Source organism: Mastigoproctus giganteus, unplaced genomic scaffold, assembly GCF_048544385.1.
Source record: "Mastigoproctus giganteus isolate SK-2022 unplaced genomic scaffold, ASM4854438v1 scaffold_17, whole genome shotgun sequence".
NCBI lineage: Eukaryota > Metazoa > Arthropoda > Arachnida > Uropygi > Thelyphonidae > Mastigoproctus > Mastigoproctus giganteus.
The window spans coordinates 27,506-45,863 of NW_028328294.1; the positions used below are offsets into that span (position 1 = coordinate 27,506).

The 18,358-nt window shown below is 38.5% G+C and overlaps 1 protein-coding gene across 1 annotated transcript in view; it reads left to right on the forward strand.

Annotated features, from left to right (window-relative positions):
* LOC150074879 (actinia tenebrosa protease inhibitors-like) overlaps positions 1–18,358 on the forward strand; it is a 127,028-nt gene that overhangs the window by 7,740 nt on the left and 100,930 nt on the right. Inside the window, exon 7 of the mRNA XM_090389432.1 lies at positions 12,663–12,833. Coding sequence (XP_090245558.1) covers positions 12,663–12,833 — 171 coding nt within the window. The remainder of the gene's footprint in view (positions 1–12,662; positions 12,834–18,358) is intronic.

An 18,358-nucleotide genomic window follows, 5' to 3' on the forward strand; every position in this document is an offset into this window, starting at 1 on the left:
GGAGCAAAGATGGAGCAAAATGACTATCCATCTTTAGAGCCGACAAGCTCTCGGCCACATACTGAAATTGATTATGACATCTCACATCCCAAGAGGTTGAAAACAAATTCAACAACCAAAGAGTTTCCTTCCTTTTTAATTTTACATTCACTTTCGGAACAACCTCTCAGCAAATTATCTCCTTTCCTCATCCAGAAACACCTGGAGAGTATTGCAGGATCTCCGAAGACTGTGAGAAGGCTGCAATCTGGAGACCTTCTTGTAGAAACAACAAAAAATAGACATTCAGAGAAACTCTTACAACTCTCAAATTTTGCTGGGATACCAATTAAAGTAACCCCACATGCTACCTTAAATACATCCAAAGGTGTGATTTCTAGTTGGGATTTGTTGAACGTGACAGAGGATGAATTAACTCAAGAACTTCAGGATCAAAATGTTATTGCCTCAAGAAGAATCATGACTAAAAAAGACAATAACCTTATGCCTACCAGGAATATCATTCTTACATTTAATTCCCCAAACCTACCATCAACAGTAAAAGCTGGCTATCTACTTTGCCGTGTTCGCCCGTATATACCCAATCCCTTGAGATGCTACAAGTGCCAAAAGTATGGTCACTCTCAGACACCATGTAGAGGAAACCCAGTTTGTCCAAACTGTGGATCTTCCGATCATACTCAGTCTGAATGTTTGGCGACAGAAAAGACATGTCCCAACTGTAAAGGTAACCATCCTGCATATTCTAGAACTTGTGAGAGATGGAAAACTGAGAAACAAATTGTTAAATATAAGGTTGAGAACAAGGTAAGCTTTCAAGAAGCAAGGAAAATAATTGCTCCTACCATGCCCAAACGTACCTATGCAAATGTCGCACAAAAACAACAAACAGTATCCACCCAAACTGAAGTTACCGTCCCCTCAAACATATCAATCTCTGACTGGGCTCGAGCTGTCCTCTCTCAGCAACAGTCCAGTAACCCCAAGCATTCAGACCAGGCAAGTAACACTCCTCTTACAATACCAGCAAAATCTCCTACTCTACCGGAAGATCCAATATTAGAAATTCATGCCGAAGAAGAAGAAGAAGAAATGGACACTGGTCGGCCAGTTTTCCTAAAAAAAGATAAACAAAAATTGGAACGTCATAAACCAATCACCTTCAAAAAAGCAGTCAGATTCATCTCAAACAATTAAACACAAATAATGGCCATCATTGTACAATGGAATTGTAGAGGTTTTCGTTACAACGCAGATGATATCCATAATCTAATTAACCAGTATTCTCCAGTTGCTCTCTGTCTCCAAGAAACTTACTTAACCTCGCAAATTTCTCCATCGATAAAGAACTACTGCCTTTATCGAAGAGATCGCAATACAGCAAATACTGCCCACGGTGGTGTAGCAATCCTGATAAATTCAAAGATCCCAACAAAGCATATCCCACTTCGAACTGAAATAGAAGCTGTTGCAGTTCGTATAACTCTCCATATTGCAATAACACTAGTCTCAATCTATTTACAGCCAAACCATACTTATTCTTTAAAAGAACTTGAAGACCTCCTCATACAGATACCTCCACCTGTCTGTATATTAGGGGACTTTAATGGGCACAACCCCCTATGGGGTGCTTCTAAATTGGATACACGTGGTCGACTCATTGAAAGACTTTTAGATGCACTAAACCTCACCATACTGAATACTGGCACGCACACTCACATTCAGCTCCCAACTGGAAATACTTCAGCAATAGACCTTTCCATTTGTTCTCCAGTACTGGTCCCGACCATAGAGTGGTATGTTATAAACGACCCTATGGGCAGTGATCACTTCCCAATCGTATGCAAGGTATTGATAGCACAGACTCCTTTAACTAAACCCTGCAGGAAATGGAAATTTACAAGAGCAAACTGGGCAAAATTTCAGTCCTCAATCTCTTTCGATGAGAAAAAAATCCGTTTCCATCATATTGATGATGTGACAGACTACATCACGGCGCATCTCTTAAATGTGGCTAAAGATACAATACCATTATCAAACCCACCGGGTCGAAAGCACTATAATTATTGGTGGAATGAGGAATGCACCAAAGCAAAAAAAGCAAAAAATAAAGCGTGGAATTTGTTTCGGCGTTATCCAATCACAGCCAATCTGATAAATTTTAAGAAAGTAAGGGCAAAAGCACGTTTCATACAGAGGCAAGCCAAAAAAGAATCCTGGGCTCGTTTTGCGTCAACAATTAACAGAAATACTGACAGCAAATTAATCTGGAAAAAAATTAGACAGCTTTCTGGCAAGTTTCCAACCATACCCTCTCCAGTCCTCTCATGGAATGGGCGAGATCTAACTAGTCCCTCGGATATAGCTAACGCTTTGGGCAATACTTTTGCTGAGATCTCGGCAACATCAGCTTATACTACATCTTTCCAACGAATTAAAAACAGTCGAGAACGGTATTCTATTAACTTCCAAACTGCCCTCATTCTGCCATATAACAAACCTCTACAATACCCTGAATTATTGGATGCCATTAAAACAGCTCGTAATGGTGCCGCCGGACCAGATGGGATCTATTATATCATGCTGCAACATCTTGATGACAAAGCTTTGCGCCTCCTCCTGGTCTTTTACAACCGTATTTTTTTAGAAAAAACTTATCCAGCTTCTTGGCACCACTCTATTGTTTTGGCGTTCCTGAAGCCTGGAAAAGATCCAACCAATCCCCATAACTACAGACCTATATCTCTGTCAAGCTGCCTCAGCAAAATCCTTGAAAAAATTGTCCACAATAGACTCGTCTGGATCATAGAGTCACAACATCTCATGAGCAATAGTCAGCATGGCTTTCGACAAAACAGATCATGCTTAGATCTCATGATCAAGGCTGAATTTGCCATTCGCAATGCGTTCGTTAAACATGAGCATCTGGTTATGGTTACTATAGATATACAGAAAGCCTTTGACACCACCTGGCGACATGGCATACTTAGTGATCTTTATTCTCTCGGTCTACGCGGAAACCTTCCCATATTTGTACAGAACTTCCTATACACTAGATCGTTTCAAGTAAAATACCAAAATGAGCTCTCTACAACTTTCATTCAGGAAGAAGGTGTTCCTCAGGGATCTGTGCTGAGTGCCACTCTTTTTGCTCTTAGAATAGATTCCATCACTAAACAGCTTCCAAACACAGTTGAGTCATATCTTTATGCTGATGACCTCTCCATTTCCTGCCATTCCCAAAGCATGAGATCAATTGAAAGGCAGCTTCAGATATCACTGAATAAAATACAACAATGGGCCAACCTAAACGGCTATCGACTCTCACAACAGAAAACAGTCGCCATCCATTTTTGTCGACAACGCAAACTCCATCTGGATCCTGAACTCCAAATTTCCAACTTCTCCATCCCAGTCAATAGTAACATCAGATTTCTAGGATTAATCCTTGACAACAAATTAAATTTCTTAGACCATATTAAAAATGTACGTACTTCCTGTTTAAAAAAGTTAAATATACTCAGAACTTTATCCGCCCTAACATGGGGTGCAGATCGCACCTCCTTACTTCGGCTATACAGGGCATTAATCCGATCCCGTCTTGATTATGGTGCTCCTGTCTATGATTCTGCCCGAGCAAGTGTTTTGCGCTGGCTTGATCCAGTTCAGCACAGCGCCTTGAGGACTGCACTTGGGGCTTTCAGAACATCACCAGCACATAGCCTCTACATTGACGCTCATGAGCCCCCGTTAACACTACGTAGGAAAACACTGCTACTGAAGTATGCTGTCAAAATACAAAGCTGTGCCTCGCATCCAATTCAGTCATATTTATTTAATCCACCACTAGAAAACCTCTACAGAAGTAAGCCTAGTATAGTAAAACCAGCTGGTCTTCGCCTTCTTGAACTGATGCAAGATTGGAAAGTTCCCATTCATTCTGTACAAGAAGTAGTAACATGCACTCAACCACCATGGACTCCTACTCCTCTACCCACCTGTGACACTTACCTTTGCCAATGGGGAAAAAATGTTCTTCAAGCATCAAATGTGAAACAACTTCATGCAATTCACACTCACAAATATTTTGACTTTTCTCCAATTTATACAGATGGCTCTAAATCTAACTCAAATGTTGGAGCAGCAGCAGTGTTCCTAAATACCACTATTTCAGCAGCCCTTCCACCTGAATTCAGTATATTCTCAGCAGAATTATATGCAATTAAACTAGCCTTACAAAACCTCTGTTCTGACTGCTCACTAAAATTTGTTATTTACACTGATTCCCTCAGCTCAATTATGGCATTATCTAACTCCACAGATAAAGTTCACCCTCTTCTAAATGAAATTAGAAGATTATTACTGCAGATTGAAGAGCGCCACCAAATGATCACCTTCTGCTGGATTCCATCCCATTCTGGAATTTCTGGTAATGAACTGGCCGATAAAGCGGCAAAACATCCATCTACCTTAGATTTAACCACTATCCCTGTTCCAGCATCAGACTACCCACAAATCATTCGTGACGCATGCCTAACAGAATGGACAGCACTCTGGCACTCTCAAACACATAACAAACTTTTTCAATTTAAACAGGATCCTAGAATTTGGCGTTCCAGTGTCCGTTCATCAAGACGAGAAGAGGTACTCCTTTCAAGATCAAGAATAGGCCATACACATTTGACTCACCTTCATTTACTCACAGGAGATGATCCACCACAGTGTCCACATTGTTTTCTAAATCTGACTGTGAAACACATTCTCATCGAATGCCCACACTATAATCAAGACAGAAATACAACCCTGCTATCTTTGGTTAACCTTCGCAAACCAATAACTCTAGAGAATGTCATTGGCGACAATGCAAATATCCCTGAATTTTTTAACTTTCTGAAGAAAATTGGAATTTATAGTCATTTCTGATTTTTGCCTCTTCTGACATAAGAAGAAATTCTTATATATTATTACAATAAAGGAATAGGCGCATTATAGCCAAAGCTGCTTATGCGCCAGAAAACCCCCACAACAACAACAACAATAACCTAAAAGGTTAGAGCCCTAATCACAGCTCATCATAAATGATTCCTCACAGTGATTAGAAAATTATCTATAATCAACTTGAAGAATCATTAATAATTGTATGCAGATTTCATTGCACATGTCTAATTGTTACATTTCTATTTATTCAATTTTAATGAAATTTGAGATGGCTCGAAAAATCTTTCTAAAATGCTAAAATATAGATTTAATGAAATTCCTTCTGCTGGAAGTCGAGTTATTGCGTGAGGACGGGAGGACATGGCGAAGAGAATAGCGTTTATGATGTACACTGCCCACCATTAATATCCGGACACTGCCTTAGACAAAGAAAGGGGTTTTTATTGTGTCATTTAATATTTTGTGCTGAAACCTTTTGCTTTTATGATGGTATCTTTGCGGCATACTCTCAACCAGCTTTTTTATAAATGTTAGGTGATATGTTCTTCCACTCGGATTTTAACGCAGCCGCCATTTCGGCCTTGTTCTTTTGGCCATCTCGACGTGCGGGTACCCGACGATCCAATACATCCCAAAGATACTCGATAGGATTCAGATCAGTACTCTGGGTTGGCATGGCGCGTTTTTTTGCTGATACAGGTACGGGCCTTCCCCGAAGTATTGCCATAATGTTGGAAGTGCATAATTGTCCAGGTTGTCCTGATATTGCACAGCACTCATGGATTTGTCGATAACGACTAATGGGTCCAAGCCAAACCATGAAAGGAGCCCCATACCATGACACTTCCTCCACCAAACTTCATTGTTGGGAGAATACAATAAGGAACGAACTGTTTCCCTGGCATTCGCCACACACAGGAACGGCCATTAGACTGGTAGAGTGCAAACTGCGACTCGTCTGCCCATAGGAGTGTTTTTCACTGCTCTACAGTCCAGGATTCGCACTCCTTACACCATGTTAATCGGCGTCTAGCATTTGTTGAGGTGACCAATTCTGTTGAACTGTTGAGGTAATTCTGTTGAAAATATCACCTTACATGCGCACTTTTGAAATTGTTTGTTCGAAGCCAAGTGTGCATATTTATTGCATGTTCTATGACCTTTTGCATGCATAGGACCTGTTTTCACATCCATAGAGGGATGTCCGGATATTAATGGTAGGGCAGTGTATACGAACGCACCTACAAACAAAAGTAACAGGGAATTATACAGGTAACACATATTTGCTGAACAAGATTGGTCCGAACGAGCACAGTGGCCAAAGCGGAAGTGCAGTAATAAGAGCCTTCAAGTTGACTTTGGTTCAAGTCTATGAGACAAGCCTTGGACTTAGACGGCACCTCCCCATTTTCATTAAATTTTTTTTAGCCAATCGATCTCACCAAGTTCGTGTGGGATCCTCACTCTCTCGCTCCTTTAGCCAAGAGGAGGGAGTACCACAAGGATCAGTATTAAGTGTCACGCTTTTCGCCATCAAAGTAAATTCCATCACAGAACAGCTTCCTCCAACTGTAAACAGTGCCCTATATGTTGATGACTTTAGCATATTTTGTCAGTCATGCAACATGAGGGTTATTGAAAGACAACTGCAACAAGCCATCAACTACCTTAATTCCTGGGCGCTTGCTAATCGCTTCAGATTCTCGCCGGAGAAGACCGTTTGCGTACACTTTTGTCGTAAGCGTAATCTTCATCCTGAACCTGAATTAAGGCTCGGAGAAAATGCTGTTCTAGTAGTGTCAGACACAAAATTCTTGGGACTTGCGTTTGATAAAAAGTTGACCTTTCTAAAACATATTCGTCGACTTCGTACAAAGTGCACGAGGGGACTAAATATTCTTCGCTCTCTCTGCTCTACGCGTTGGGGAGTAGAAAGGTGCACCTTACTACGTATTTATCGTGCACTTGTAAGATCCAAATTAGATTACGGGTCCTAGGTATTCTCCTCAGCCAGAGACAGTGTCCTTTGATGGCTGGACCCTGTCCACCATCAGGCTATCCGTATCGCTACTGGAGCATTTCGAACATCTCCTGTCCAGAGCTTATAGGTCGAAGCAAATGAACCACCGTTATTCCTTCGATGTAAGCAGTTGTCTTTAAACTATGCTTTAAAGTTGAAATCCCTGCCAGACCATCCTACGTGGACATCCGTTTTCGAGCCACGTTGGGAAAACCTGTACAATATTCGTCAGACTGCCAACCGACCTTTTGGTATTCGTGTCCAAGAGCTACTCAGAGAGTTTAACATCATGGTAGACAAGGTTGCACAAACACCAAAAGAAACTCTTCCATCCTGGCATGCTCATACCCCATCGTGCGACTTTTCCCTTAAGAAATGGGTAAAGTCTGAGACTCCATCATCTGTCTACCAGCAGCTCTATTCTGCACACCGAGCTGGGCACTCCGACTTCCTGCCAGTTTACACAGACGGCTCGAAGTCTGAATCGTGCGTAGGATATGCTGTTGCGTTTCCGGACACTATAATATCTCAACGGATCCTTCCTGAATCCAGCATATACACTGCAGAGCTGTATGCTATAGAGCTAGCCTCGGATCACATTCGAACTTGTCATGCCAAAGTTCAATAATATATTCTGACTCTTTCAGTGTATTACAGGCTTTATTATCTCTGAGACACAACGCTCATCCAGTTTTCTGTCGGGTTCAGCAGAAGATACATTCTATTCACGAATAAAAGTTTGATATCCGCTTCTGCTGGATTCCTAGCCACATTGGGATAAAGGGAAATGATTTGGCTGACACTGCAGCCAAATCAGCAGCTACCACTAATAATCTTTGCCTGTGAGTCCCATATACAGACTAAAGGCAAATAATACGCAACAAGATATTTATATTCCCAATGGCAAGAACTATGGCATAGAGAGAGAACAAATAAATTATACCAAATAAAGCCTGTAATAGAAACATGGCAGTTTAGTCTGCGGAGAAATCGGAGCGAGGAAGTTGTTCTTGCTCGACTCCGCATAGGACACAGTCATCTGACACATTCGTTTCTGCTGAGGGCAGATGACTCTCCTATGTGCGAGTCTTGCGACACCATTTTATCAATAAAGCATATTTTAATAGATTGCGTTAATAAATATATATATATATATATATTTTTTTTTAATCTTTTCTTGGCGCAGTATAACCGTAGTCGTTTATGCGCCAATAAAATAAAAATCAAATCAAGTCTATGCGACCGCTAAATAATAATAATTTTCTTGTCAAAATGAGTTGTAAACTCTTCTGGCCTATGTGGTTGTTCCGTAGCATAAATGGAATAATACGCTTATTTTGGCATAGAGCATCCAACGTTTAATGCCCGTGGAACTCCAACATCCACAATATCCAAGTAGGATGACTCAATCTTGCGTGTCCGATGAAAAAAGAAAAAAAACATTCTGGGAGGAAAAATATATTGGAAGTGTCCTGCGTATTTTGATATGACAGCGTACTATTTTTTCTGGATATTTGGCCGTGCAGGAAAAAATAAATGAAATACACACAAAGTAGCAAAAATGGTCAGATACAATTCCCATGTTCCTACACTGATAAATAAGAAGTGATCCTCTGTCATTTCCAAATACAATAGCAAACATAAAACTAGTAGAATGAAATTAATACATCTATTACAACCACTTCTTTCTTACTAGAACAGAAGATTTTTAAACCAGTGTATTTTCGTGCATTTACTAACAGGATATTTTTATTTATATTTTCCCATCTAAACACGGTACAGATTTTGTTATTTATTACATTACGATTTGAACTCATTGGTCAACAGTTTTTTCGTATAACAAACGTGAGTCCACGTGGAAATGGAGAAGCACACATATAAAGGAATCAAAACAGTTTAGGTGATTAATATTAGATTCATTTCTTCTGTTGATCATCATCATGAGAGTTTTTGTTATTCTTTGTCTTCTTGGAACGATGTACATGTACGTTGTTGATGGGAAACCGAAGAAGCTGGATATTCAGAAAGCTGAGATGATTGGAGCTTGGCTTCTAGAACTAATGACCAGATTCAAAAAATGCCAAAGTAAGGTGTGTGTGTGTGTGTGTGTGTGTGTGTGTGTGTGTGTGTGTGTGTGTGTGTGTGTGTGTGTGTGTGTGTGTGTGTGTGTGTGTGTGTGTGTAAACATATTTTACATAAATTTTCGGTAGATATTTATATTCCTGACTGTTGTCCTAAAACACGTGACAGTCGTCCTCTTCCAACAGCTGCTTCCAGACACTGTCTCACTCTTATCAACTGCTCCTAGGTACCGTCTCAGTCTTTTTGCTGAACCTGGATGAAGACGATGGGATTTTTTCCTGCTCGTTGATCATTGTGAAAATTCATCGTTGCATATCTTGTCAATTATGACTCATAACATAGTTGACAAGTAGACAGTGGAGAAAATAAGGTTCGGTACACTGCTGCAGAAGCATTGACAAAACACGACTCGCGCATCTAAGTCGTCTTGTCAGAGGGCTTGCCTCACTGCGCTGGATATATTCAAGACTTTTCCATACACAACACCTAATATTGCTGTTACGTCTCGTACTAGTTCCAGGATCCTCCTCCTCCTCGACTGCTTCTTCCACCTGTTCCTCTACAAGCAGGTGTACTGATGACCCTGGATCTTTCAAAACCAGTGGCAATAAGCGAAACGGAGCTTGTCTCAAGAAGATGTCGATGGATGGCTGCAAAAAGTATCCTCCGCTGAATGTTAATTTTAACACGACTGGTAGATTGACAATAAAAACTGGAATAATGATTCACTTACAAGCAACCTCTGGATTGCTGATAAATGGAACTCACTTTAAGAGTAGCTGCGTCACCAAGGAGTAGAAAGATTCGGTCCAAAATTTGCACCTATAAAAACTACTTCTCTATGAAAAAACAAAAAAATAATTTTTGTTTTGAATAACAAACTTTTCGAACTAACTTCTGTTAGTTCGAAATGTTTGTTATTCAAATAAATAAAATGAAAGTTTCTGTTCAAATATAAATATTTTTTCTTTCTTTACCACAAAACATTCCTAAAAGTACGCACATAAATTACAAAACACCGCGAACGAATAAAACTAAAATCAATTCTTAATGTATGATTTAGTAGAATTAACGAGCACATAATAAAATAACAAACAAATTATACCAGATATTGCAATGAGAAGGTAAGAACTCAGGTTTAAATGATCTTAATCACCTGCATATTTAGAACCGAAGGATCTTCATGATCTCTGGTCGATTAGGACTAATAAAACGAACAACTAACATGTTCGTCCATTTTTTATTCTACAATTTTTCTTTCTTCCATACTTATAGGCGTAATTGTGATGAATCTATGTTAAATAAACCAATGATCCACGAAGTTTAAACATGTATAGATATATACATTATTTTAAACATAAACAGTAAATACATTTTCTAAATATACTAATCTATTTGCCGCCGTAGCCTAGTGGTCAGGCGCGCGGGTGCCTAAGTACACGTGCCTTGAGTGACCGGGGTTCAAGCCCGTGACTACTGAATACGGTGCTGTTTCTTGTATTCAATCTATCATGCGAACTCCTCTGACCGTTTGGTCGTCCCGGAGTATAAACAGAAAATTTATTTATTATTTATTATTTATATTCTGTGTATAATTAAGATAAAATAAAGACTTTGGAGAGAATTTCCACTTCGCGAATTTAAGACAGTTTCTTGGAATTTGATCAATCTCTTCTTAAGGTCACACGTTGAAAGTGATGGACTCTTCAGTGATGGTGAAGAGGTGACCGGCACTGTTCCATTCGCTGTTAAATGATCGAGAAATTCGGATCTGGGCTGGTGGAGTTCGAGCCGAATTGTGTTCTGTGACATTTTCCGTGGGCTCCTTCAGATGTTGTGCTGATGTGTCAAGAGGAGGCACCTCGTCCCTGCTTCTTGTGTATTTCAAATAAGAGTTGTAAATGATGGCCTTCGTGGCAATGAATAAGAAGTTTCACGTGGTGTGTGTTGTCTGCTCAGAGTGAAGCAGGTATCAGTAGTCCTCTTGATTGTGGGCATGGTTGAAGGCAAACCATACAGCAACCAATGCGTACTCGATCAGTTTGTTGTTCAGAGTACAGGCCACGTACGTGTGCTTCAACGTACCTGGAAAGGAGCAGAAGAGGCAGTAGTTTGATGCATGCAGTTCGAACCTCTGTAGCTTGACTAAGGCGGGAAGGATGTTGTGCCACAGTCTCCACTGGATATCTGCATTCCGATTTGGAACATTTCATCCTGTACGGAAGGTTCCACTGAAAATTAAATAGTGGCTTGTGGTGTGTGGAGGAGGGCACAGAGAGAGTTTGGCAGGTGGACGACAGAAAAATCGTCATGTACGACTTGACATAATTAGCTGATATACTTTTTGGAGGGTTAGGCGACAGAGGAACCGTGGCTTCTTGTGATATGATAGCAAAGATTGGTGCAGGTTAGGATCCCGTGATATTTTTATTTCCTTTTGTTGTTGTGATATCTGGAAACGCTTGTGTGCGATTGCTGATTTTAGAAGTTTGTGTTCCTGTTTTGCCATTTATAGATACAGATATCAATATTAATATCTACTTTGTTCAATGTTACTGTTTTACATTCTAATTCAGTAACTGATATATTCAAAATTGCCTATTTGATATTTTTCAAGAAAATTCCGCTTAATTTTTTCGATGGATAATTGAAAATTCGCTTAAGAACGTACATATCGCATGTATAAAGATATCACTCATCTTGTTTGGCCTGAATCTCGATTCAATCGAACACCTGTGGAATGTTTTGCAATGGGAAGTGAGGCGTATGGATACGCAATCATCATCTATTCCGACGCTGTGGAAAGTCTTGTAGTTAACATTGCTGCAGATCCCTACGGATATCTTCAGGAATCTAGTGGAGTCAATGCCTAGGCGAATAGCGGCTGTTATCCGTGCGAATGGCAGTCCAACACGATATTAGGTAGGTGGTCATAATTTAGTGATCACTGAGTGTATTTGGTAATGAGTAATGAATTTGGGAGTTTGTGAGTAGTAAATGGATTTCATGAGTTTGTGGGTAGTAAATGGATTTCATGAGTTTGTGGGTAGTAAATGGATTTAATGAGTTTGTGGGTAGTAAATGGATGGCCAGTGCTCAAAACAGAAGGAACTGGAAAGTTGCTAGAGAGGCCTTCATCCTGCAGTGGATTGAAAATGGCTGATAATGATGATGATGATGAATGAATTTGGGACGGTTAATCTAGAATGCTAATCTGGAAGAAAAAATTCCGCTTGGTGAAAACAGGAAAAATAATTCTCTCGAGTAATTTCAGAAGGCATGACGATAAAATCCTTTTCCTGCATTGGTGTTTGAACTTTTGGAATTAATCTCACTAGATAGATGTTCCATTCAGGAGGGAAAGTAAATTTAGAAAGAACAGAATTCAGGATGTTTAGCAGCGGTCATGCTAAACTTTCCAAGTGCAAGACATCCATTTAGAGATGATATATTAACTGGTCTTAGTTACCGCGGGCGCATTATGATCTCCGTTGTCAATGCGCCAATAAACAACAAAACAACCAAACCAAACCTTAGTTACCGCGGTTCTTATTGACAAAAGCAAACTGAAATAAATATATCTGAATTGCAGTCTCATTCTCATTGTAATTTACCTTTCCAGTCAAACAGATAAAGCCAATTTGCCTGTTGGATTATGACCCTGGAATCTGCTCGGATTCAATTTCGTTATTTTATTTCAACTCGAGGAAACGCAAATGCGAGGAATTCATCTATGGAGGGTGCGGAGGAAATGAAAACAGATTCCAGACTTCTGCGGAATGCAAGAGTACATGTGCGTAGGTGAGCAAATCTTTATAGCATTGATATCAGTGATTATCAGACTCCTTTATTCCTTTAGAATTGAGAAAAGTTGGTTATAACGGAGTCAAATTTTATTTGCATAACAGAAGTGGGACATTTGTCATTATGACGAATGACCTCTTCTACGCTTGTAAAATTCTTGATTAGGTTAGTTAAGGTGTTTAAAGTTTATTTCATCTTACTACCGCTATTACTGTATAATATAAAATTCTCAAGTGTGCGTTCGATTATTATCCTCTTTATCTTTTTGAGGATTCTTCCCGGAAAAAACAATAAATAATAAATAAAATAAGCCAAATGTTACATTTTAAGTAATTATTTTGTTTTATATTCCAGTACGTTCTCTTTTCTGTCATTTTATTCCGTATTGTATATTGATGGAAGGTAATAATACAGAGAAAGAGAGATAAGTAAGGTGAGACATTGAGAAGAACACTCAAGTGACTTATTGTGGCAGTTTTCCGTAGCTTTTCATAACTGTTCAGTACATAACAGTTATGTACTGTTCATTATTCATCCCCATATAAATTAAAATTTAATTTAAATTTAAAAATATGTAATACGATGTCTGTGATTTATTAGAATCACGTTTTTGATTTCAAGTTTGTTTTTTTTTATTTAGATTTCAATTCCAAGAAGTTCTCCGTCAGTGCAAGTTGATATCACCTAAGAACTTGGAATACCCCCAAATAAAGTGTAATCTAACTTGGTAGTTAACGACGTGCACAAGAAAATAATGTATAAAATGGCAATTTAATATGCGTTAGGACTCGAAGGATCCAGTCCTGGCTTACAAATCGAGCCTATCCAAAAGGGATATATGAAATCTTCATACAAAACTGTTATTATAATAAATTATATAAAATCTTGAATAGCATAATTTAAGTTTATTGTTAAATTTATTACATAATTTTTTAAATTTTATTAATTGCCAAATGCAAATTTATCGAGACGTGTTTCTGCTTTTGTTTTTTTCTAAAATGGAATTTGAAACAAATAATTGTGTAGTAGCTTGTCTAAAAAAGTTGAAGTTATGGGTATATATCGATACATGAATGTATACAAAGTACTGTAGATTATTTTTTTAAAAGAATATTTTGTTCTAATGACAGAAACACATTTTATATTTCTGTGTTCGTAATAATTTTTGAAGTCAATTAATTTTATAATTAAATTAAAAATAAATTAATTTAATTTAATGTGCATAAATAAATTTGGTAATTTATACCAATTTTCGTTCATTACTGTAATCTATTGCTACATTAATCTTGAATCTTTATCAAATAGCTCGTAAATGATATTTAATTTAATTATTATTAATCGGAAAGATTTAGTAAATTACCCATGTTTTTATATCTCTTTACTTCTTTTACAAATGTTTGTTAGAACTGTAATTTAAAAGATCTTTCTACTATAACAGTAGAAATATATACTGTTATAGTAGAAAGGTCTTTTAAATTACAGTTCTTACTCTATACATCAGATGGCGCCATGGTCGCTAACCGAATAATATATTAAAACATATTTACTGTAAAATTGTTGCAGAACAACAATCGGGATAGTACACTATATTATAAAGATTATAATGCGATTTTTTCCCACCTCATGACTTTTCAATAAATAGCATAACTAGTTTTTTTTTTTTTACGTGCAAATTAATTTGCATTAAAAATCTGTAGATAAAAGTACCACTAAGGCATTGATCACAGTTTATTGAAGTGGGATTTCTTTAAAGATGTAACTATCATGAAGGGCTTTTACATTTTGTAAAGGTGACTACAGTGGATTCAGACAGTTTTTAATTTAAATGGATGAGAGAAAAACTAACGATACTCGTGACAGAGAAGAAAAATCAATGGAATTACTATAAATTAGCATGTCATATAGAAGCCAGTGGTATATATAAATTAGTTGCAATCAAGTCATAAAGGAAGATAGGCAAGCTAAACTGATTATGAGAAGTCTTTCGAAAAGGATGCAGCGAAAAGCAGCAGCTTTATTTACTTACGTAAACACTAGAAGGAAAGAGATGAATAACATTGGTCTGCTCAACATCGATAGTTTAACTGTTGATGATCCTGCTCAGGTTGCTGGGCCCACAATTGCCAAGTGAATTCGAGGTCAAGCGATTTTTCTGCGATCTCATCAAAAGTGACTAAAAATCAAAGATCTCATCAAAAGTGACAAGAGTGCTCATCAAAAGCGACTAAACTTATTTCTTAGTTCGTACGTTTCCCTTAGCAGTCCTATTTCTAAAACTGTTCTATACTTAAAAGCCACAAGTTAGAATACAGAAAGGAACTCACCTTTCTTTATTTATCCATATATTTCTATTTCCACTAACACTTCAACCGCTTGTTCTCCTAGCAGCACTGTTCCTGTCTCCCCGTGGCGGGGCCGGAAACTTTGGCAGATTAGTCCTCTTTCCAAGGGCTAAAAGGAGCAAATATGACAAATACAGACCATGTAGACATGGAAAATGACAATCCGAAAAGACAAGACTGATCGGATAGAGCAACCCAGCCCATCTTTCTTAATCTTCCTAGAAACATCCATCCGGGATGCTTTCCTAAAACGTGAACATTTAGTGTCTGTATTCTTTGACATGGAGAAAGCGTATGACACAACTTGGAGACTTGGCATATTAAAAGATTTGCATAGCCTTGGTCTTAGAGGGCAACTCCCCATTTTTATTAAAAACTTTTTAGCCAATCGATCTTTCCAAGTTCGTGTGGGATCCTCACTCTCTCGTTCCTTCACCCAAGAGGAGGGAGTACCACAAGGATCAGTTTTAAGTGTCACGCTTTTTGCCATCAAAGTAAATTCCATCACTGAACAACTTCTCCAACTGTAAACAGTGCCCTCTATGTTGATCACAGTTTATTGAAGTGGGATTTATTTAAAGATGTAACTATCATGAAGGGATTTTACATTTTGTAAAGGTGACTACAGTGGATTCAGACAGTTTTCTGTTGAATACCTGGGCATTCTGGAATCATGGAAAACGAACAAGCGGATTTTGCTGCCAAGAACGCCAGTCACATAACATCAGACATACAGATACCTTACACAGATTTCAAACACATACATAGCACTGTTAGAAAAATATGGCTATCGATTTGGCAGGGACAAAAAAGCAATAAGTTCTTTCAGATTAAAAACGATCACAAGCAGTGGCTATCAAGCCTAAGAGGTAATGGAAAGGAAGAAGTAGTACTTGCCAGAATGCGAATAGGACATACCCACCTAACTCATAGTTATTTACTCACTCGGGATGACCCTCCACTATGCAGCAACTGTCAAACTCAACTCACAGTAAACCACTTGATCATTGACTGCCCATTATATCTGAGAGAACGACAAACAGCTTTCTCTTCACATCTATATGCCTTTAATAAACTTACCTTACAGCAGATTCTTGGAGACCGACAAGATATTAATGATGTTTTTACCTTCCTCAGAATGATAAGCAAATATCATCTGATCTGAATCCTTTTATTTAATATAACAGTCATGTACCAAATAAGATTGTAATAGGTGCATTATGACCTTAGTAGCCCTTGCACCAATAAATCCAACAAACAACAACGTGATTATAGGAGACTGCTGCACCCATAGAACTTGCGCTTCTTCCTATGGGTATCGAAAATATTACGTTTAGTTTAGTAAGTAGCCCGCCTCCTCGTGGCATGGACAGGTACTGGGAAGCAGCCTTCCTGGTGATCTCTGTTTACTGGTAGCAAAGCAACCCGAAACAACTAAACAACACAATAATACACACACTACGAAAACACAGCAATACACTTATTTCTGGCCATTGTACAGAGTTTTGTGTATCATCACAGAGAACCATGACGGAGATCAACTAACGTTTAAGGGAGTCGTCTTACATAAGACACAACACATATCCACAAGCTGTGTGGTTCAACAATTATGTATTGGCAAATGTAGTGACAGACTTCGACCAAAACAGCAGTTTCCAATAGCTGTTGGAATTAAAATTGAAATATATAAGGAGCTCAAAGCATTTTCTAATTTCGGCAAAATAGATGCATCTTCAGGCCTTCCCTTAGTTGCGGTAGAAATTCATTGAGTTATTATGCCTGTAAGTACATTCACGCCATGCATCGCACGTTTTCAGTTGTCCCATTTCAGTTGTACAGAATTCATTTACAAGTCAAGTCACCTACTTTAATTGCTAAAACATTGGTCACGCTGGTTTGGAAATGTGTGAACTTTTCATTCTGATTGCCAGACAAAGCGCAATTTCATTTTCCAGTTGGGCCATTTCGAATAAATTGTGGTCATTTTGCCGATCCAGTCACTTAATCGTTCAAGCACGCGCCACGGTGTTTGTGCGTGGATAGAACACTTTCAATTTTCGCCCCGATTTTCGCAATTAATTCTAATCTCACGTTTCTCTGGAAACGGAAGTGTCATCGCGCTACTTCGCAACGGTTCAAACAAAAAAGTAGAAGTGCAAGCCGACTTCGATATCTGTGGCGAAATGACAGACGGAAGGAGGTTACGTCGAAAATTTGGGCGTATACTGATTTCGATTCCAGTCCATGCACGACGAATGGTATTTTTGGGGCCTAAAATAACACGGTGACATATTATCTTCTCACGTGTGCAATGACAGCGGAACAAAAGTTGGGATGTTAAATGATGGCTCACTTTGTAAGTCGCGAAAATAGAACGAAGGTGAATGGCTGTTAAAAGTCGAGAATATAATGGATCCATTTATAACTAGAAGAACATGTACAGTACAGTACATCTAACACTCGAAACTGGGCACCCAAGTGACAATGTGTCAAACTTAACGAATGTTATATTCTGCCGCGAAGATCATGAGAATAAACAGATAAGGAAACCCCGATCAATCTTATTGAAATATCAAAGAAATATAATTTTACATCGTTTTAAAAAACTAGGTACGTAACGATTGTTAGTAATCAAAGCTAATCAAAGGAAAAATCGGTGTTTCCGGGATAAAAAACCAGTAATCAAAGGTAGTGAAATGGTCGGGTACAACGAGAAAATGCTTCAAAAGTATTATACTGGTTCTTGCTATCTTCGATGGGCAAGAAATATCCAATATTTGTATATGACGCAGCTACTTTAGAACCACTTCACTTCAATGAGTAAATCCTTGTAAATTTGGCATTTGTTTCTCCCCTTAATCCTCTCTATCTCTCCGTTTCTCTCTGCCATCTATTTTCGAACTAATTAATCTCTGCCATGTCAAGGAGTTGAACAACAAATGTTAAACTCAAATGTATTTTGACGAAAGAGCACGCTACAAATAACAACACCCTTCCGGGTCTGAAAATTAATGAATTCGAAAGTACAGAGTCTCCTCTCTCTCTTGGAACGTTTTAATTGATCTTTTCAGAGAGAGAGAGAGAGAGAGAGAGAGAGAGAGAGAGAGAGAGAGAGAGAGAAAAGAAAGTCAAAAACACTTCTTAATGAGTGCAACTGAATGCTCTCCAAGAG